Consider the following 22,310-nt stretch of genomic DNA (forward strand, 5'->3'; position numbering starts at 1 on the left):
AGCCTGCCCCCAATTAAGGTGCCAAGCCCACACCTCACTCCCACCCACTGAAGAGCAGATTGCCTGTTACATCACTCAAGCACGTTACTCTCCTTTCTCCTGTGGCATACAGCCTTTGAGAAGCTTTCTGCTTGTGCTTTAAACAGAGGCAAGACTTATTTAGCATTTTAAGATTAATATTATATATGCTCAACTTTTACAAGGCTAGACACCCAGGGGACTGATGTTTAATAGATGTTAATGGAATTTAATTTTTATACACACTAGGTATGAACACTTATCTTCTAAGTAAAGTAGTGTGGAACCTTATGGAACACCAGGAAAATTTCAAAACAAATTATTATTTTTTTCTCATCTGGCAGTCCCGAATCGAGTTTCTGAGCAGAAAAGCTGCTTTCTGATATTTAGACTTTAAAACCTGAATATAATTATCATTAATTACACTGAGAATGTCAGTGTTAACTTTGCATGTTCCATAGTTATTATCATTGCAAAATAGTTCTGAAATGGTATTTAAATAGAAACTTTCTCCGCAATCTACTTTCCCAGGGATTTTCATTTAAAGAAGAGTCACTATTGCAAATACAACAAAGCCCAGTTAAATCAAGGAATAAATCAAATGACAAGAGCCCACACCTCAGTGTATTCAATAACAATCAACATTGGTTTCTAATTTTTCTTTAATGAAAAAACTCTAAGAAAGCATTATCCATCAAAACTACCTTGTAAAAAGTAAAGGTACTTGACAAGGTGTGTGGGGTAAATTATCTTGATGTTTTAAGGCTATGAACAGGATCATGAGAGACACTTAAAATGTGTATGAGGGGTTCTGAATGTCAAGGTTCAATTTCTAATCTGGTTAATAGTATGTGTCTTAGGGTTTTCACTGTTAAGACAAAACACCACCACCAAAAAGCAAGTTGGGTAGGAAAGGGTTTATTTGGTTTACACTTCCAGACCATTGGAAGAAGTCAGGACAGGAACGCAAGCAGGGCCGAAGCCACGGAGGAGAGCTGCTTACTGACTTGCTTCCCCTGGCTTGCTCAATCTGCTTTCCTATAGAGCCCAGGACCAGCAGCACGGAGATGGCACCACCTACCATGGGCAGCTGGGCCCTCCCCCATTGATCACTAATTGAGAAAATGCCTTACAGCTGGATCTCAGGGAGGCATTTCCTCAGCTGAGGCTCCTTCTTCTCTGATGACTCTAGTTGTGCCAGGTAGACACATGGTCCCTGCCAGTACAGTATGATTTCCAAAATTCACAGGGTACAGGTCTACAGCTACACACCCCTTGGTGTGCCTGATCTTGGAAGCTAATCCAGGTTAGATGTGGTTGGTACTTGGATGGGAGATCACATAGTAAAAAACAAAAACAAAACAAAACAAAAACCCATACCAGTTAAGTTTCTATATGGTGAAATCTCTCCAGTTGCCACTAGTGAAGAAAAAACTGTGTTTTGTTTTGTTTTGTTTTGTTTTGTTTTGTTTTGTTTTGTTTTGTTTTTGGTGTCTGGTACTATCTACTCTGTAAGCACTGATGAATAAATATGCTTTTGACAATAACCAGGTAAAAGTAGGTAATGTTGTACAGGGCCAGCAGGGAGAGAAATAGGGTCTGTCACACATGTGAACTTCAGTAGGAGACCTGAGTTTCCTGGACTTCTACTTCCTCTGTGTAAATTTGGGTGCTGTGGTGGCTAAGGCATGGGCTTTTAGCTCCCGAAGGCTTCTAAATCTTAAAATCAGTCACTTCTCTGCATGTGTGCACATGGTAATTGACTGTATGTGCATGGCTGAGGCTGTAAGTCAGCCTCTGAAAACTGCCAGCTCATGGTCAACCTTATTTTTATTAGAAAGGGTCTCAGTGAGTCTGGACCTCCCCAATTTGGCTCTCAAGTGTCCCTGGGATCTACCTGTGTCTGACTCCTCCCCCTTCCACCAGCACTGGAATTCCAGGCCCATGCCCCTGCAGCCAGCCTAACTATTTTTAGTTGGGTGCAGAAGTATCTGGACACAGGATAGGAACTCCATGCAGCAAGTTACTCTGTTCATTGAGCCATCTGCTCACCATTGTTCATTCTGGACTAGGTGCCTCCAAGGGAAGGAGAGACAAGTACAGGATGCAGAAGTTTTGCACTTGTGACTTCAGAAATAAATGAAGTCTATCAAGAGTCTCTCTATGGCAGCAGCAGAGGCATAGAATTCCCTCAGCTTCACACAGAGACTTGAGCAAGCACAGGAAAAGTGTGCAAAAGAGGAAAGCGAGAAGTCAAAAGCCAGGAGATTTTATTTATGACTGATTAACAAATGATTAATTCATAAAAAGCCATCCCCTCCTGAGAGAGATGCTTTATTTCCCAATTGGGCAGTGCCCTGAACATAAATAAGGGAGAATTCCTGCTGCCTACGGAGAAGGAGAGGCTTCAACAAGACCGGCTTGTTCTTGTCTCTATCCTGATTTACCACATGACCTTGGGCAAGCCATTCATCTTCCTCCAATACAGTTCCCCTAATTGTAAAATGGAAATAAAAATACTCACTGGCTTGCTGAAGATTAACGAGACAAAATGAATGTCCTGAAGCTCCCCGAGGGGAAGAGGCTGTGTTTGAGAAGGTGAAGGACTATCAAGTAATGTTATTGGACTTTTCACACAACTTGGGTAAGAAAAACCATGGCAATAAGCTCAAAAGCTTTAGGCTTCCTTTTTTTAAAAAAAACTAAACATCAAGAATAAATCAGAGACTAAGCTTTTACAACTAGCCCAATGTTTTCTGCTTGTTACTCTAGGAGCAGTTGGGGATGTCGAAGTCCAGTAGCTGGAAGCCTGGCCCTCAGTTTTCCTCTTCACAGTTCTCTCCCCCTGACTCTATAGTGAACAGATGCAAAGTGAATGTTTCAGAGATGTATCGTCTTTTTTTCTGGAAGTTAGCGGATAGTGCTATTATGTACCACATATGTTTAGACATACATGGAGATGTCTGGCATACGATACCAACTTCCAAACGGGTATCTGCTGATCGCTTCTGTTCCCTTGCATTAAAATTATTTTTAAACGACTGGAATATTCGCCTCTCCAAAACCACAAAAGTTTTCCTGACAAAGCACTGAGATATAGAGGTATCCATGAGGACATTATCTGTACTTTAAGGTGACTAGGAACCACAAAGCCCTCTCCCTTCTGCGGAACAAAACAAGTTTGGGACTTGGGCAACGCCTTAAAATTCTAGCACTTGGACACGAGGGGGCACTGTGAGCTTGCTTTGGCAAGACACAGTAGGTTAGCTGAGATCTGCATTAGACAGGGAGGGTCGGGTGCTACCCAGAGCATTGCTCTGGACCTTAATCCAGGCTCTGGAAAGGGCAACTCGGGTGATAAAAGGATAGGGACCGATACAGCTCCACGACTACCCGCGTTGTCTTTCTCCTCTTTCCAAATGTAAGGTCCTTTCTGGTAGCTCTTTTTCAATGTGAGATTGTTGGGTTCAGGAGCTTGGGAACAGAGACACCCAGCCACCCCCTCACTCTCACTACTGTCCCCCACCACACTGTAGAAATATGGGAGCATTTTGGGTGCATTTATAACAGGTATTTTCCAGACCATAAAGATATCATCTGACTCTCAGTGTGCATGTCCAAGGGGGCTACGCTAATTTAGAGGAAGAGAAACACAGATAATCCCTTCCCCACAACCTAAGGCCCTGAAGATAGGGAAAGGACACTAAAACTACTCATTCTCACCCATCACTGTCATGGCAAGAGACAGTCACTGCCCCATGAGGACTCCAGGAAAATGGTCTTTAAACACTAGCTCAAGAGTGAACCTGACTCTTACTTCTGTGAAAAGGGAGGAAGTTGTTGCCGCCTGTAAGGTTTCTTAAGGTTTTGTCTTTTTCACAAAAGATCAGACCTAGGGAAAGGCTGTCCAGGAACTCGGGTCCCTCGCCCCACACCTTCAAAGCTGGGACGTTGGCACCAGGGGGAATCTCGGTTGATTTTGTTACTCTCATCTAGACAGAAAGTGCTGGATGCCCTAGCGTTCTTTTTAAAGCAAGCTGCATGGTGGTGTATTGATTAACACGCGATCCTGGGGCAGAGAAGGGAGAGTCTGCTGTGATCCCCGTCTCCAAGGCAGAAAGCCTCACGTGTCCCTGGGCATGCAGCCACCCACCTGGGGCAGAATGATTGTGAGGAGAGGTGGGGGAAAAAGCAGAAGGCAGGCAAGATCGAGGGGGTCTGACACAACGCGGTGTGTGTGTGTCAGGATGGGGGTGGGTGGGTGGGTTATGGAGACCAGGTAGGGATGCGCTGGCCAAGGAGAAAGTAATAACCCATCCCAAACTTTCGCAGATCTGATGGTCCTGGAAGGACAAGGCAACCCGGAGCAGCCGTGCCCCTCCCGATGAGCACCCAGCGTGACTAGCTGTAGCGAGGAGGGGCCGCGCGCCCATCAGGCTGGACGGTCCCCACGTTGCGCCCACCCTGCTGCCAAAACGCTGCCGCTCAGGGCATAGAACGCAGGATCACAGAGGCAGACACACCGTGCGACTCCAGACTGGCAGCAGGCTCCTTGGAAGGGACATTGTACGTGCATCGAGAAGGGAAAAGGGACACTGGACTTAACAGCGTCGCTCAGCCCAACGGGGTGGCGGGGACCTGCCCTTGGACGCGCGGGCGAGAGTCACTATTGGCTTGGGAACTGAGCGAAGAGAAATCTAAGGGTTTAGAGAAGTCGGATTCAACAGAAATGTCGAAAGATATCAAACGTAGCCACCGGAGTCCGGAAGCTTAATAACCGCCGGGTCACTGTGACCCCAGGAACGACAGTGACTGACACGCGCGCAGACCAGGAGCTCGCCGGGGATCCGCGGGTCTACCGGCCGGAGCCACCTCCCCAACGAGGGACGCGGGTGCAGACGCCCACGGCGGGGGTCCAGAAAGCGACATGCAGCGCGCAGCCTCCGGACTGGCCGGGCTGGGGAAACTCCTGGGCGGCGCGGCGCGACGGTGACCCGTGCGGGTGCGAGGGGTGTGCCCGGCCCCGCCCGCGCGCCCCTCCCCGCGGAGGCCGCGCATCCAGGGGCGGCGCGGAGCCGAGCCGCTCGCCCAGCCGCCAGTGCCCGCGAGCGCCGCGCCTGCTCGGGGAATCCACATCGCTGCTGCTAGACGCTTCTCGCTCACGCTCGCTCTCTCCCAGGCTTGCCTCCCATGGCTTTTGCTCTGCCGCGGGAGCCTAGCCACTAACCAAGAAACTTTTCCAGCTGTCTCTTCTCCCCACCCCCTTCCAGGAGAGGATTAAAAGTTCCAAGAACTGGTGCCGCCAGTGCCACTTGGGTACTCGCCGGCGAGTTCCTAGTCTCAGCCATGTGCACCAACATAGTTTACGAGTGGCTGAAAGCGTTACAGCTCCCGCAGTACGCCGAGTCCTTCGTGGATAATGGCTACGATGACCTGGAAGTGTGCAAGCAGATCGGAGACCCGGACCTGGATGCCATCGGGGTGCTGGCTCCAGCGCACCGCCGGCGCATCCTGGAGGCTGTGCGCCGGCTGCGGGAACAGGACGCGGCCGCCGCCGGCCTCTACTTCACGCTCGAGCCGCAGCCGGTGCCACCCGCACCGCAGGTGGACCCGGTGCCCCCAGGCCGCCGGGGGGAGCCATGTGGCGGCTCGGCCCAGGGTACTCGCGGGGACCCCCGTGGCCAGACGAGCGCTCCCCGCAGCAGGGAGCTGGTGAGCTACCCCAAGCTGAAGCTGAAGATCATGATCCGGGATAAGCTGGTCCGCGATGGCATCCACCTGAGCAAGCCCCCGTACTCGCGCAAGGTAAGGAGGCGCCGCCCGGGCGGCCTTGGGGGCGCAGCGGGGGGGTGGGGGGACCAGGCCTGGCGCTTCTGCAGCGGCTCAGCAGATAGTCTAAGTGACAACTGAGAGGCCAGGGTGTTTGGGGTGTCTGGGACTCTTCTATTTTCTGTGTTAGCTGTGTATTCTGTCCGTCCTGGGGTCAGTAATAGCTGGTCAGTCAGATTCTGCATCTAGACAACTCTGAGCCAGGCAGGCACAGGGCACCCTGTTGTATGTGGGCTTGATGGTCAAGTCCTGGGCAAGGAATGAGTGGGTGCTTGCTGTTGGTGACCACTGGAAAATCCGAATGCCTCTAGTAGTGTTGCATTTGAAGACTACCAAAAATATGGGTTACGTCTGTTTTATTTTCAACCTTCTTTTTTCTTTTTCTTTACTTTTTCCCCCTGAGTTTTGAGAAACTTCAAGAGCAATAGGTGGCTATTCTGAAGGAGAAGGGAAATTAAGGTCCTGCTGGTCTCAGTTCCCTGCTCCTGAGACGTGTACCGTTAACACGAACCTGGGGGTAAGAGTGGGGGAATTTAAAACAAAGCAGGTGCCTATTCACATGAGATAGGTTCCTTAGGCTGAAGTATTCCAGGATGATGGGATGTTGAACAAATGGGGTAACTGGACTTCAGAGTGTGCTTTTGGGATCTGTGGTATAAGTTTGACTCATTGATCCAGACGAAAGGAAGGTACATCCTTCTACAAAGTCTAGAGTGGATCTGTTTGGGGAAGGACAGAAGGAAGTGGCATTTCAGTTCCCAGAAAGGAATTCTTGCATGTGAGGCCAGGTTATGCATTCTCACAGTTGCTCTGTAAGACACGCTGTCATGTGGAGTCCGGCAGGGGTTGGGGGTGGGGGTTGAGCAATTAAGTACCAGAAAGTGCATTTTCACCTCCAAGTGCTGCCCCGAGCTCCAACTGGCTTGGTTTAGTTAAGCGGGTTGGTTTGTGGCACAGACGCTGGGAGCACAGGTAATGCCTGGGTTTGCCCGGAACTCATAGGAAAATGAACATCTCAGCCTGGAAGTAAGGGCCTGGAGAAGCCCAGTAGAAAAGCTCTGGCAAGAAAGCGTAGCTGGCCAGGAGTGTGTTAACACAACACTTCAGGAGGAAATGCCTGGCCTAATTATCCTGTGGGCGGCACCAGCCCTGGAGGTGCTCTGTAGCCTCAAGTGAAGGTGATAACGCCTAATGGAAGCAAGTTCAAGGGTCAGTGCTGCAAAAAGTAGATACAGTAAAAGGAAATGAAGGTTTATTATTATCCACCTGTTATCTTGCAGGTAGGGGAGGCAATTGAGATCACCTGTCTGAGAACGTGCATTGCTTTTGTAAGGATAGGTTGAGGAAGGTTTGCCTCAAACACATGTGCCAGCCACCTGCTCTGACCCAGTACCATTGATGGATGCTGGGATCAGGAATGGAGAGTCGAAATCACATGCATCACTGGCAGCTAGCCTTATAGGATATCCGGTGTGGTTAGAAGGACTATGGTCAGCAGAACATACACTTGGTCCAGGACTAAAGGAGCAGGAGCCCTGCTCCATGTTTGTTACTAATATCCCAGGAAGGAAAATGAGGTTGTACCACGAGCCAATCGAGGACCAGTTGAATCTTCAGGACAGGTATCATGAAATGTGGCTGAGAGGATGGGAGGCATGGGCTGAGGATGAGAGTGGATAGCATAAAGTAATGCACTTTGGTTCAATTGTTGTAAAGCACAAAAACAAAAAACAAAAACAAACTAACAAAAACAAGCCTAAACATCTAATTTCCAAGCTGGAAAGCGTTAAAGGGACAGATGCAAAGTTTAAGCAGAGGCTCTGAGATGTGAGTCCTGCTTACAGCAGTAAGTAACATGGCAAATGCATTTCCCTTTCTTTTCTTTTTGCAAGATCTCTTGTAGCTTCAGAACTCACTGTAGAGCTGAGGCTAGTCTTGAACTCCAGATCCTCTTGCCTCTGTCTCTTGAGTTCTAGGATCACAGGAATGACCATCACATCTAATGACAGTATATGTTTGTAAGTCAGATTTGTATAAAAACAATCAGTTTGCAGGGGCCAGGCAGTGGTGATGCATGCCTTTAATCCCAGCACCTTGGGAGGCAGAGGCAGGCAGATCTCTGAGTTCTGAGTTCAAGGCCAACCTGGTCTTCAGAGTGAGTTCCAGGAAAGCCAGGGTGTGGTGGTATTGTGTTCCCCGAAATATTGTGCACCCTAATAAACTTATCTGGGGTGAGAGACAGAACAGCCACAATATTAAACATAGAGGGTAGGCAGTGGTAGCACACACCTTTAATCCTAGCATTCCAGAGGCAGAAATCCATCTGTTCAAGGATACAGCCAAGCATGGTGACTCACCCCTTTACTCCCAGGGAGTGATGGTAGAAAGAGAAAGATATATAAGGGGTGAGGCCCAGAAACTAAAGCATTTGGCTGGGTAAGCTTTCAGGCTTTGGAGCAGCAGTTCAGCTGAGATTCATTCTGGATGAGGACTGAGAGGCTTCCAGTCTGAGGAAACAGGATCAGCTGAGGAATTGGTGAGGTGAGGTAGCTGTGGCTTGTTCTGCTTCTCTGATCTTCCAGCATTCACCCCAATACCTGTCTCAGGTTTGATTTTATTAATAAGAACTTTTAAGATTCCTGCTACACCAGGGCTTTTGAAGAACAAAAAAATAAAATAAAATAAATCATACATAATAAATAAAAATATTTAGCTTGCATTGTAATACTATTTACTTTCCATGTAAAGAATTACTTCTGTCAAATTTATTTAATTAAGCTATGTAGTCTAAACTGTCCTCAGACTCATGACCCTCCTCTCCTAGCCTCCCCAAGTGTTGGGATTATAGGTATGCACCGCCATGCATCACTTCTGAGTTTACTTTTACCTAAATATCTTATAACTGTAATGCTTAATGATAAAACCTGTCCACTTTTACTTTCTATTTTTTGTTTTTGTTTTTGTTGTTTGTTTTGTTTTTATGGACAGGATTTTTTTCTCTGTGTAGCCCTGACTATCCTGGAACTAGCTCTGTAGACAAGGTTGGCCTCCAATTTACAGAGATCCTCCTGTCTCTGCCTCCTGAGTGCTGGGAGTAGAGGCATGGGCCACAACTGCCCAGCCATGTTTGCTTTCTGTATTTAATTTTCCTTCTTTAACTGAAAGAAGACTCACATGGGGGCAGTGATGGTCTCATTACCTCCTTCAGGAAGCTCCTTCTGGGGACTGAAAGAATGGAGCTGGAAAGCTTAATTGTAAGAAAGAAAAGCACATATAGACATAGGATTTAAAATGTAATTGATGGATACAAAACTAAACATACAATTATGATGTAGCAAATCACATTGCTCCTTGGGAATTTGCTGTTTATAAATGATGGCCTCTTAAGTTCTAGAGTTTCAGTTGTGTGGAAGTTTGTTTTCTGATACAGTTCTCTCTCCCACAGACAGTGCTGGGCCTTTTTCTTTAAAATGTGACCACATTCTAGTTCTGATTTTCATAATTTCCTTGGTTCTGTCATGGTCATGATCAGAATGTGCACTGTTCATTGTACTGATTTGGATTCAGCTTGGTAGAGTAGGCTCCCTCTCCCTGGTAGTCATTAGCATGGTCCATCCTTGGAATTTTATACTGCAATGAGAACACTGTGTGGCTTGGAGGTGATCAAGCCAAGCATGGTCACACTGGGGATGGTGAGCCTCTTGCAGAGAACTCTGAACTGAATAATTTTTTTTCAAGGATGACCTGAAAGGGCTGTAAAATTTGCATCAGTAGAAAAGCCCAGGTTTCCATATCAGTGAGCTAAACTTTAAGAAAAAAAGAAAACAAAAACAAAAACACTTCTCCCATGTTCTCTTCATATGGAAAACCAAGAGTTTGAGAAGGCCAGGCTTCAAGTCAAGAGCAAAGATGACCCTGTGGCTGCTCTTTTTAGGCTTTTCTATTGCTATGCTTTCTACCTCTGTAATGGGACATACTTATATGCACATACATACAAACATAAATGTATATAATTTTCATATACTTTTTTGTGTGTATAACTTTTTTTTAATGACTGAGCTTCTCCACTCAATACCTTCTTTAGGCTCCAGCTTACTGTGGTTGGTAGGATGCAGGCAGATATCCTGCCCTCAGAGATTGTGAGGTCTAGTGGGGAAGATCTAGATAGAATCCACAGTGGTGACCCTGTGTGATGTTGCCCTGATGGGAAGCATAGGATACCATAAACAGTTGCACTAACTTATTTTTTTTACAAGGAATGGGAGCATGGGGCATGTTAGCAGAGAGGTAGGAGGAAGTGGAATTCTGGAAGCCACTAGAAGCCATGATATTTCAGTACACAGAAACTGTTCAAGAAGTCACATTGTGGCCGGGTAGGACATTAATGGGGTGCATTTATACAGTCCTTGAAAATTTTAATTTGTTTATTATTATTATCACTGTACGTGTAGTATGTACGTATGAGGAGATGTTGCATGTGCTATGGCATATGCGTGAAGATCAGAAGACACCTTTGTGGAGTTGATTCTCCTCTCCAGCTTTTATTTGGGTTTGAGTTTAGGTCAGCAAGTGTGCCCAGTGAGCTCTCACACCTGCTGATCCATCTTCTGGACAGACTTCTGGAGTTCTTCCCTGGAAAATGTCTCCTTGCTTCTCTACCAGTGGGAGCTATTTGAGATGGTATAGCTTTCTTTAATAATGCTATAGGAATGTTAACCATCATTCACACATTAGTGTAAATTAAATTAACAAGGCTCCATGGTAATAGGCTATGAGGAGGTAGCCTAAGATGAAGGAATTTGGAGAGACAAAGTTGCTTTGAAAGCTGCTCTACATGGAAGGCACAGAGCCTTAGAAAGGAAGAGATCCTGGCAAAGACATGCTCTGGCCTTTGGAATTTTGCCTGGGGTCTTGGCAGAAGCCAGCTTGACAATAAATATTATTCCTCCCAAAAATCCCTTCTGTCTGTGTGACATTACCAGGACAGATTGGAAGCTGGCAAAGTTCAGTTTCTCCAGTTCAACCAATATCCTTAGTCTAGCTCCTTCTAGGCTTTTTTGGTTTGGGTCCAGTTGGAACACTGGGAAGAAGAAATGGGAGGAAACAAGAGCTGATGTTTATGATCTGTAGAGTTTCCATGTAAGCTGGTGCTCTGTTGTCCACCAATGTGTTCATTTGTCATATCCATCCATCCTTCTTTTCTTCTGTCCATTCCTCTTTCCTTTAAGCTACCTGTATAGCTGTTCATCTATTGACCCACCCACCTGCCCATCTTTCCTTCCATTTAACCAATAGTGGGTGTCTATCATGGATTAGGCCCTAGGCATCGGATTACAGCATGCTATATAGACATGATCTTTACCTGTAGGTGCAGGGCCTAGTCTAGTACCTGGCATCTGGTAGTTGTAGCATATCAAGGGTCAATGTTATTTTTTATGAACATTAGATGTCAGAGAAGTTTTCCCTTGTGTTTATTTCAGTGACAAAAAGGATCAATTTGTGGTGAAATGACATTAAAAAAAAAAGAATTTATCCCTCAAGAGTTACTGAAGAAGGCTCAGGAATTAAAATGTTGGCCCTGTAGGATACTCAGAAAAAGACCTCTGCTGTGAGGCCAGGATGAGAGGGAATCAGAGGGGTGCTTGGGGTGTGTGGTTTAAAGAGGTTCTTATTTTCAGGGTTGTCCTGGGGTAACCACCAGGATCAGAGTAAATTCCTTTTGAACTATCAAGTGTGAGTAGGCATCACAAGCATCTCTTTGGTCACTCCTAAGCAGGCTTCTCTCTTCCTCCACTTATTAGCTACTCTGAAAGTAATGTGCAGAGAGCAGGGCTGCCAGTGCTCTCCCAAACTTCACTAGCGTATGGTTTCTGTGAGTTACATGGCTCTCAGAGTTCCCCAGGTAAGAAAAGCACTGTGCCTTCCTATCCCTCCCTCTGAAGACACTGTAGTGTTATGGTTATGGGCACAGGCTCAGACTAGATGTTAAATTTAAGTCCCAGCTCTATTCCGTGACCAAGCTAGGTCACCTTTGACTGCGGCGCAAAAAAAGACAACCTGAGTGACTACCTCATAGGGTTGCTGCGTGGGTTAGGTGAATTCACACTCCTGAACTTAGGAGATCAAAATCATGTCAGTCTAGAGTTGCTCCAACAAGTACCACACACAGGCTGTTAGGCATTCAAATTTGTTCTCTACCAATTCTGGAGGTTACAAGTCCAAGATTAGGGGACTAGCAAGACCTTGCTTGAAAATCCTAAGGGCTTTTCATATGATTCACCTAACAGGGTCTTGCCAAGGATTCCAAACAGCTTCCTTTTGTCTTTCCTGAACACCACAAGCACCACTGAATCTACAGAATTATATAGCCCAAGTGACTGAGTGGCTTAACTGTAGCCTGGAGCTATTGCAGATCTTCTATTGTTTGGGGACTTACTCCAAATTAGCAGCATCTTGGGTTACATGCTAACAGGCCAGAGTAGCACACTCAAGGAGGAATATGTTACCTCTCAAGTGCAGAGAAGCACTTTGGACACTGTCCCTCTTTCTCAGTGTGGAGGGAAGAAAGCTGCTACAACTTATCCTCCACCTTGGAAGACATATTGCATTGTGCACCACCCCCAAACAACTGGACACCTGAAAATCCCCAAAGGCAGAAGCCTTCCAAATGTTTGTCAGATTTGTTCCTCACCTTCTCACCTGCAAAAGTATTACCAGGAGGGCTGGAGGAATTGTTTCCTCTTGCTCACTTGCCCAAACCATCAATGTCTGGGACCAGTGTGAGGTATATAGATGGAGGTGTGTGTGTGTGTGTGTGTGTGTACATGCATGCATATATTAGGTTTTTGAGAAGGGATGTTCTGTAGCTCAAGAACAGCCTAGAACTCAAGAGAAAACCTGTCTGGTTCTGTGTCTTCAATGCTGGGATTATAGGCATGAACTGTCAAATCTCGCTAGAGATGATACACATTTAAGGTCAGGCAGGGAGATGCACTGTTGGAGTTGCTAGCTGAAAGCAAAAGGCATTCTGGAGGAGCACTTGGCAGATGAAGAGTTTGGCTTATGGTAAGTGCTTGGCTAGGTTATCCCCAGTTGCTCTTACAGAGGCTTGCTCAGGTCCCTCAACTCCATATGCTATGTAATACACACAGAACTATAAGCAGCTGAATGCAGAAGCACTGTATGTAGAATGGCCTCCTGACACCAATGGTAGGGGGATTTGGAAATACCCATTTATTTGGTAATAAACCCATGGTAGATTTTTCATACAAATGATGTCTAATCAAGTCTCTGTGATGAAGATTGTGATAATGAAAATTATTTCTTAAAAATAAAGCTATTTAGGCTGGGTGGTGGTGGTGCATGCCTTTAATCCCAGCACTTGGGAAGGCAGAGCCAGGTGGATCTTTGTGAGTTTGAGGCCAGACTGGTCTACAGAGCGAGATCCAGGACAGGCACCAAAACTACACAGAGAAACCCTGTCTCAAAAAAAAAAAAAAAATTAAAAGCTATTTCAAAATTGCATTGTGATCTTTAAACTATTCACTTATAAGGTTTTAGTATTGCTGATATTTGAAGCATTTCTTGAACTCTGCACATACAAAGATGTTTTTGGATGGTCTCCCATGAGGGCAAGCTCTGATTCTTCTCAGGTAGATCTAATTTGGGATAAACACCTGCTATAATTGAAACCCAATCAGGTAATTAAGAGGAATGATGTAATTTTGTTGTAATGTATAGAGTGGGTTTTATGCTGTATGGTATTTATAATCCTTTTTGTATTTTTACAACAATAAGAAACATGTTTGCCAACGTGGAAATTTGCCCAAAGAGTTTGTATCTTACAACAGTTAGGTCCATGGTATTTTCAAATCCCAAAGCACCAGTACTGATCTCTGCCAACTATAGCAGAGGTGTCTGTGGCACACCGGGGGGGGGGGGGGGGGGAGGACTTAGGCAGACTGTGGGGGACATCCACTAACTGTGCTTCCCTCGGTAGGTTGCTCAGCATTCAGATGGTGTCACAGTATTCTTAGGGCTTGGCATTTGCTTCTCCTTATGTTCTTGCAAATTCCTTCCAGATGCTTCCAAGTCAAGTCTTAACAGTTTTCAACATGTTCCTTCACTTGAGTGGAGGGAAAAAATCAACACTAAAGCAGGTCCATAATCAAGGGTGCCCTGTAACAAAATGAGATTTGTGTCTGCTCTTGCGTTGTAAGGCATGCTATGAAGTGAATTTTTCTAAAGGTCAGTCACATAAAGACTAGAGCTGGCTCTTAAGATAGCCAAGTGCAATTCTGGGGTGCTTGGAAGAGCATTTTTCTAAGGTGCAAGATAATGGGAAGTGTGGTGCTCATAGCTTCTTGAGCTCATAGCCTGGATAAAGTTCCAAGCAACATGTATTCCTTGGCTGGGCCAGACTTCCTATTACCATTTCTAGGATTGAGGTGATTATCAGGCCTTTCCTAAGTTTTATGAAAGAATGCTATTTGAATTGATTACTGACTTGGGCTTGGGGAGGAGAACTAGAAGAAGAAAAAATACAATATTTGTTTTCAGTCAATATAAAAACTATTAAAGGCGAAGGACTGGCTCATGCCAAGAGGCATTAAGCATACAATTTGTCTTCCATAAAGACTAAGTGACAGCTAGTAGTTTACAGAGATCTCATTACCACTTCTAATTGAAATAAATGGTCCAAGGATCTCTAAAAATCTCGCTGTTAAATTTCCATAATGTTACAAATATAAACAAACTAAGATCTGCTTCATATGGAACAGGTTAAAAGGAGAAGAAAAATAATTGGTATGTATTCTCTGCTAACCAAACTCATAATAAACAAATTCTAAGATTTTTTTTCTTCTATGAACACAGTAAGACTAAAGATGTACCTACCATGCTTGACATCAAGTTCATCATCATTCAATATCTCATCTCTATTTGACAAATTATTTTACGAGTCATGCAATAATTCACTATTATTATTTTATTCATTCCTTTTAAAAAAATTAAATTGAGATAATTTTAAAGTGTTCAAATTTAATGGAAACATGTCATCTATTGAATAGAATTTTCACCTAGATTTTTTTTTTTTTTTTTTTTTTTTGGTTTTTCAAGACAGGGTAGCTTTGAGCCTTTTCCTGGAACCCACTTGGTAGCCCAGGCTGGCCTTGAACTCACAGAGATCCACCTGGCTCTGCCTCCCAAGTGCTGGGATTACAGGTGTGCACCACCACCACCCAGCTTCACCTAGTTATTTTACCTTGCACTTAATAGTCCCCGGCACCCCTATAGGAATGCTATGTTTGCAAGGCTTATAAGGGAACAAAAGACAGTTCCAGGAAATAGAATGGCCCCACCGCAGCCCAGATAGCTGATAAGCATTGCCCTGTTGTGCAAACCCCCTAGCTTGTGAGGCACGTAGGGGAACAAAGGAATTCAGCTAGAAGGCAACCAGAGCAGCTGGAATTCTAGATAGGGGTTGAGTCGACACACATATCTGGTTACCAAGGAAACCCACAAACCACCCTGAGCCTGAATCCACGCCCCATTTGATTTATGCTTATATATTCGCGCCTCACTTGAATTGTCCAATCAGAACCATTCGCGCCTTGTTTAAACTATCCAATCAGAACCCTTTGACTATTCGCGCCTCACTTGAATTGTCCAATCAGAGCTTTGTAACCATTCGCGCCTTGTTTAAACTATCCAATCAGAACCCTTTGACTAATGCTTTCCCGCGCTTCTTGCTATAAAAACCCATCCCACCAACCCAGAGGCGCGCTGGTCTTCCGAGAGGCTTGGTTGCCCCAGGTACCTGTGTTTTAATAAACCTCATGCTGTTGCATCTGATCGGTGGTCGCTGCGTGCTCATTGAGCCGGGGGTCTCTCCTGAAGGGAGATCTCTCCAGGGGTCTTTCATTTGGCGAGCCAGCCAGGAGACAGAGACCCTCTACTCACGGACCACCAACCCACCATCAGGAGGTAAGCCGGCCAGCCTCGGTATTTATGTTTAAGCTCGAGCCGTCCTGTGTCCGTTTTGTCTCTGTGCTGTCTGTTTCTGTGTTTGAGTTCTGTTCCTGCACAGCGTCCGGAGGGACCAGGAAAGGAGGCGGGCAAGGTCTGCCGTGAGGCCGGGCCGCCTGATTGTAGTGCCGGGAGAGGAGGCAGGCAGACTTGCCGTGAGGCCTGGCCGCCTGAGTCCCGCACTAGGGTATCTCCCCTAGTGTTCTGTATCGGGGTGAAGCTGAAGGGGCTGACGAGCCCGGACTTCGCTCACCAACCCTGGAAGACGTTCCACGGGAGTCTGAAGTCCCCTTTGGGGCACGGTTTTTCGGGGCCTCCCAGGTATCCGAGGGATACGTGGTGTTGGCAGGGGACGGAGGGCGCAAACCCTCCCAACCCCCGACTGAGTTCTTGCTTTCGGTTTTGCGCCGAAGCCGCACAGCGCGATTTGTTGTCACGTCTGTCTGTTGTTTGTCTGTTTCTTGTTTGCTGCCTAATTCTTCTTTATCTAGACACCAGAATGGGACAAACCGTCGCTAAGCCCCTGAGCCTCACTCTCGACCACTGGTCGGGCGTAAAAGGCCGTGGCAACAAGGAAGGAGTCATCATCAAAAAGAATAAATGGGCCACCCTCTGCGAGGCTGAATGGGTTATGATGGGTGTCGGCTGGCCCCGAGAGGGCTCCTTTAACCCTCTTTGATTTCACAGGTTGAAGGGAAGATTTTTGCTCCCAAACCCCACGGGCACCCAGACCAGGTCCCCTATATAGCCATCTGGAGATCCCTGGTAGAAAACCCATTTCCATGGGTCAAGCCCTCCTCCTAGGTCCCTCTAAAACCCCTTCGGCTTCTCCCCCGCCCTCCGCACCTCCTGCGATTTCTTCCTCCTCCTTATACCCTATACTTCCCCGCAAAGAGGCTCTCAAGCCTTCCATCCTCCCCTCATTGACCTCCTAACAGCTGAGCCGCCACCTTATCGCGCGGCACCGGCTGCGCCAGCCACGGGACCGGAAACAGGGGTGCCGGCCATCGGAGGGACAGCAGCCCCTGAGAGGATGGCAACTGGCGGGGACACAGGGGGGACCCCGGCTCCCTCACCTATTGCCGGTCGCCTTCGGGCCCGCCAGGATGACACCCCCCTGGGATCCAAGGCCTTTCCCCTCAGAGAAGGGCCCGGCCGCCATCTCCAGTACTGGCCATTCTCGGCCTCTGATCTCTATAACTGGAAACAATTTAACCCCCCGTTTTCCAAAGATCCCGTGGCATTAACCAACTTGATTGAGTCTATCCTAGTGACCCATCGGCCAACCTGGGATGACTGCCAACAGCTTTTGCAGACCCTCCTGACTGTGGAGGAGAAGCAGCGGGTGTTCCTGGAAGCACGGAAGCTGGTCCCCAGCGACGATGGGAGACCTACCCAGCTCCCCAATCTCATTGACATAGCCTTTCCCCTCACGCGCCCGAATTGGGATTATACCACCGATGAAGGTAGGGGACACCTACGTCTCTATCGCCAGTTGCTCTTAGCGGGTCTCCGTGCCGCTGCTAGGTTGCCTACTAATTTGGCCCAGGTAAGAAGCACCATCCAGGGAAAGGAGGAGACGCCGGCCGCATTCTTAGAAAGGCTAAAAGAGACTTATAGAATGTACACCCCCTATGATCCAGAGGACCCAGGGCAGGCGCCAGGAGTTATCCTGTCATTTATCTACCAGTCGAGCCCAGATATCAGGACTAAGTTACAGAGGTTAGAAGGACTGTCGACATTGAATCTTTCGGATCTGTTAAAGGAGGCAGAGAAAGTATTTAACAAGAGGGAAACCCCGGAGGAAAGGGAGGAGAGGATGTGGCAGAAGCAGGATGAGAGGATCAAGACATTGGCCACCGTAGTGTTGCAGGGCCAGGACAGAGAGGGAGTTAGGATGGGAGAACGAAGGCGACCCCCCTTGGAAAAGGACCAGTGTGCATACTGCAAGGGAAAAGGACATTGGGCTCGGGAATGCCCACAGAGACCACAGGGACCCCGACGACCCAGACCCAAGGCTGTGGACCTCCTTAATCTGGAAGACTAGGGGGGTCCAGGCCAGGAGCCCCCCCCTGAGCCTCGGATAACCCTCAAGATCGGGGGGCAACCCATAACCTTCTGGAGGCCCCCTCAGTGACCGTTCTGCTTTGGTCCAGGGGGCCACCGGTAGTAGGAGATACCGGTGGACGGCTGAGCTAGCAAAGAAAATGGGGGTGGAATGGGACTCTGAGAAGCAGGCTTATACAAAAGAAGACAAACTAGTCATGCCTACTTCCCATACCCAATACATGCTCAAGTTCCTTCATGCACTGACCCATCTAAGCAAGGGCAGAATGAAGGCCCTACTGGCCGCCGAGACTTCTGGGGCTATACTACTGAACCAGGACCAAATACTCCAGCAAGTGACCTCTAGCTGCTGTCCAGCATGCACCCAAGTGAACCCCGGAGAGGCCCACTTAGGCAAGGGAACCCGCCTAAGGGGCCATCGCCCTGGGACTCATTGGGAAATAGATTTCACAGAGGTAAAGCCCGGACTCTATGGCTACCGTTACCTCCTGGTTTTTGTGGACACCTTTTCTGGATGGATGGAAGCATTCCCCACCAAGAAGGAAACAGCCAACGTCGTTGGAGGACATTTTTCCCAGATATGGGATGCCCCAGGTAATGGGGTCTGATAATGGGCCTGCCTTCGTCTCCCAGGTAAGTCAGAGAGTGGCCAGATTGCTGGGGATTGATTGGAAGCTTCATTGTGCATACCGGCCCCAGAGCTCAGGACAGGTAGAACGAGCTAATAGAACCATTAAGGAGACTTTAACCAAATTGACGCTTGCAACTGGCTCTAGAGACTGGGTGCTCCTACTCCCCTTAGCCCTTTACCGGGCCCGGAATACCCCCGGACCCCATGGTTTGACTCCCTTTTAAATTATATATGGGCCCCCCCCCACCTATTGTGAACTCCAGAATCGTAGGGGACTGGACATCCTGTTTCTGCAGGAGGGGGGACTATGTGCCACTCTAAAGGAAGAATGCTGTTTCTATGCTGATCATACAGGTTTGGTCAGAGATAGCATGGCGAAACTCAGAGAGCGGTTGAAGCAGAGACAGAGATATTTTGAGGAACAACAAGGATGGTTCGAGGGATGGTTCTGCAGGTCCCCATGGCTCACCACCCTCATATCGACCATCATGGGCCCCCTACTGATCCTTGTGCTTATTTTGATGTTTGGCCCTTGCATTTTAAACAGGCTCATTCAATTTATTAAGGAGAGAATTTCGATGGTTCAGACTCTAGTACTAACTCAACAATATCAACGACTCCATCAGTCAGAGACTGAGCCACCACCCCTGGCCCCTCACCTTTATGCACCTCAGTAAATGAAAGATTCCATTTAGTTAAAAAGAAAATGGGGGAATGAAAGACCCCCCCGGCACCCCTATAGGAATGCTATGTTTGCAAGGCTTATAAGGGAACAAAAGACAGTTCCAGGAAATAGAATGGCCCCACCGCAGCCCAGATAGCCGATAAGCATTGCCCTGTTGTGCAAACCCCCTAGCTTGTGAGGCACGTAGGGGAACAAAGGAATTCAGCTAGAAGGCAACCAGAGCAGCTGGAATTCTAGATAGGGGTTGAGTCGATACACATATCTGGTTACCAAGGAAACCCACAAACCGCCCTGAGCCTGAATCCACGCCCCATTTGATTTATGCTTATATATTCGCGCCTCACTTGAATTGTCCAATCAGAACCATTCGCGCCTTGTTTAAACTATCCAATCAGAACCCTTTGACTATTCGCGCCTCACTTGAATTGTCCAATCAGAGCTTTGTAACCATTCGCGCCTTGTTTAAACTATCCAATCAGAACCCTTTGACTAATGCTTTCCCGCGCTTCTTGCTATAAAAACCCATCCCACCAACCCAGAGGCGCGCTGGTCTTCCGAGAGGCTTGGTTGCCCCAGGTACCTGTGTTTTAATAAACCTCATGCTGTTGCATCTGATCGGTGGTCGCTGCGTGCTCATTGAGCCGGGGGTCTCTCCTGAAGGGAGATCTCTCCGGGGGTCTTTCAGTTACAAATATAAACAAACTAAGATCTGCTTCATATGGAACAGGTTAAAAGAAGAAAAATAATTGGTATGTATTCTCTGCTAACCAAACTCATAATAAACAAATTCTAAGATTTTTTTTCTTCTATGAACACAGTAAGACTAAAGATGTACCTACCATGCTTGACATCAAGTTCATCATCATTCAATATCTCATCTCTATTTGACAAATTATTTTACGAGTCATGCAATAATTCACTATTATTATTTTATTCATTCCTTTTAAAAAAATTAAATTGAGATAATTTTAAAGTGTTCAAATTTAATGGAAACATGTCATCTATTGAATAGAATTTTCACCTAGATTTTTTTTTTTTTTTTTTTTTTTTTTTTTTGGTTTTTCAAGACAGGGTAGCTTTGAGCCTTTTCCTGGAACCCACTTGGTAGCCCAGGCTGGCCTTGAACTCATAGAGATCCACCTGGCTCTGCCTCCCAAGTGCTGGGATTACAGGCGTGCACCACCACCACCCAGCTTCACCTAGTTATTTTACCTTGCACTTAATAGTCTGTTTTCCTTTTTAAAAATCTTAATACATGAACTCCAAGTGGTCACAGAAGAATAATAGAATTGAAGTACCCCACATGTTATTGTTTTCTTTTATAAATCATGCTACCATTGTTATTTGTTTCAGATTGACTGCTTCTCTTGGGAATATGTGATACTATGATGCAGGTGTGACATCCCAAGTTTACTCTATTAAAAGGAGTCTTGGAGCTACTTCTGTGGGTGTGGGGTTAACTGTGTAACTGAGAATGTCTGCATTACCATCCATGTAGACCACAACACTTACCAATGACAGAGGCTAAGAGTTGTAGATCTGAAGTTTATGTAGTCCCTTGAAGTTCAGCAGAACTGCCCCAACCCTGCCCCAAAGAAATAGCTTATCACTGATGTTGTTGAAAATTGTTGACAGGGCTAGTGCTTTTCTGTGTAGGTATGTATGTGGTATGAGTGTGTGTGTGTGTGTGTGTGTGTGTGTGTGTGTGTGATGTAAACATACATGTATGCCTATGAAAGCCAGAGGAGGACATGAGTGTCCTAATCTACCTCTCTTGCTTTACTCCTTTGAGACAGTATCTCTTACTGAACCCAGAGCTAGACCAGTGGCAAACACTCAAGAGCGAGCCTCCTGTCTGTCCTCTCCAACCCTGCCATTACAGGTGTGTGGGGCCATGCTTGGCTTTTGCTAAGCGTGCTGGGGAAATGAACTCAGGCCTTCTTGTGCAGCAAGTGCTATTACCCACAGAGTCGCCTCTCAGTTCCCATGGGGCATATGCTTAATAAGAAGTCATTTTGTTCTTAATGACCCCTATAGGTAGCAGCTGAGATGCACTCTTTCCTGTTAGTGTAAAACACAAAATCCTGATGATTTTAGGAGAATTTCCTCTGTGTAAAACAATGTCTACATCCAACTAATAGATGTGCAATATTAACTCAATGATATATGTGAAGCTACTTTGTAAATATTAACGAGCTTTCCAGATTTAAGGTGTTTTATTGGCAGTGTAAATCATTAGGCTTCTTTCAATTTTTTTTTTTTTTTTTATGTTGATGAGTAGAGCTACTGCACTGAAGAAATTTGGAGACCCATGCGGTGGATCAAGAGAAATTTTAAATAGCCTATATTGAAATCTCTAGCATGACACTGCATGAAAAAATTTAAATTTCATGTTAAAAACCATATATCTGTAAAAACACCTGGTCTAGATAGATACACAAAGCTGGGCTTATATCAGCAAGTATCATTTGAAAACTGGTTTTCCTCAGCATTGTGAAGACACAGTTGACAGACTTGAACATAGTGTACAGTGTGATATTTTTATATATGAGTTCATTGTGAAATGACTCAGTCATTAGTTTACTCAGATATTTATCATGTTGTCTTTGTGCTAAAAACATTGGAGGTCTAATCTCCTGGCAATTATTACATGTACAAAACATTAATATTAACTCTAATCACTGTACTGCATAATGGATCTCCACAATTTATCCTAATTGGAACGTCATACCTTTTCACCAATATGTTCCCAATTATACCCCACTTCAAAAGTGATTTTAATACTAAGTCATGTTGTGTCTCATCGGGTCTCACTTGGTTTCAGCATTCTCCCACTGAGCTGAAACCTACCCATATTGTTACTGGTTTTTATAATCTTTGTTATTTGAAAATGTCATTTTAAGAAATGCCATTTTCCCACTCTCTAGGCTGCATTTTCTTCAGTTACAGATTATACCCCTTTATGTTTGTGGTTTTCGTAAAATTACAGTTATGTATTTCCTACCCATGACCACTTTTCCCATCCCATTCATTGCCCTCTGCTGTTTGTTTGGC

At 46.1% G+C, this 22,310-nt stretch overlaps 1 protein-coding gene across 1 annotated transcript in view; it reads left to right on the plus strand.

Moving 5' to 3' along the window:
* Positions 1–4,302: 4,302 nt before the first annotated feature.
* The window catches only part of Samd5 (sterile alpha motif domain containing 5), a 52,822-nt gene continuing 34,814 nt past the window's right edge, over positions 4,303–22,310 (plus strand). Inside the window, exon 1 of the mRNA XM_036169074.1 lies at positions 4,303–5,823. Coding sequence (XP_036024967.1) covers positions 5,365–5,823 — 459 coding nt within the window. The 5' untranslated portion in view covers positions 4,303–5,364. The remainder of the gene's footprint in view (positions 5,824–22,310) is intronic.

This window comes from Onychomys torridus, chromosome 19 (genome assembly GCF_903995425.1).
Source record: "Onychomys torridus chromosome 19, mOncTor1.1, whole genome shotgun sequence".
Classification (NCBI taxonomy): domain Eukaryota; kingdom Metazoa; phylum Chordata; class Mammalia; order Rodentia; family Cricetidae; genus Onychomys; species Onychomys torridus.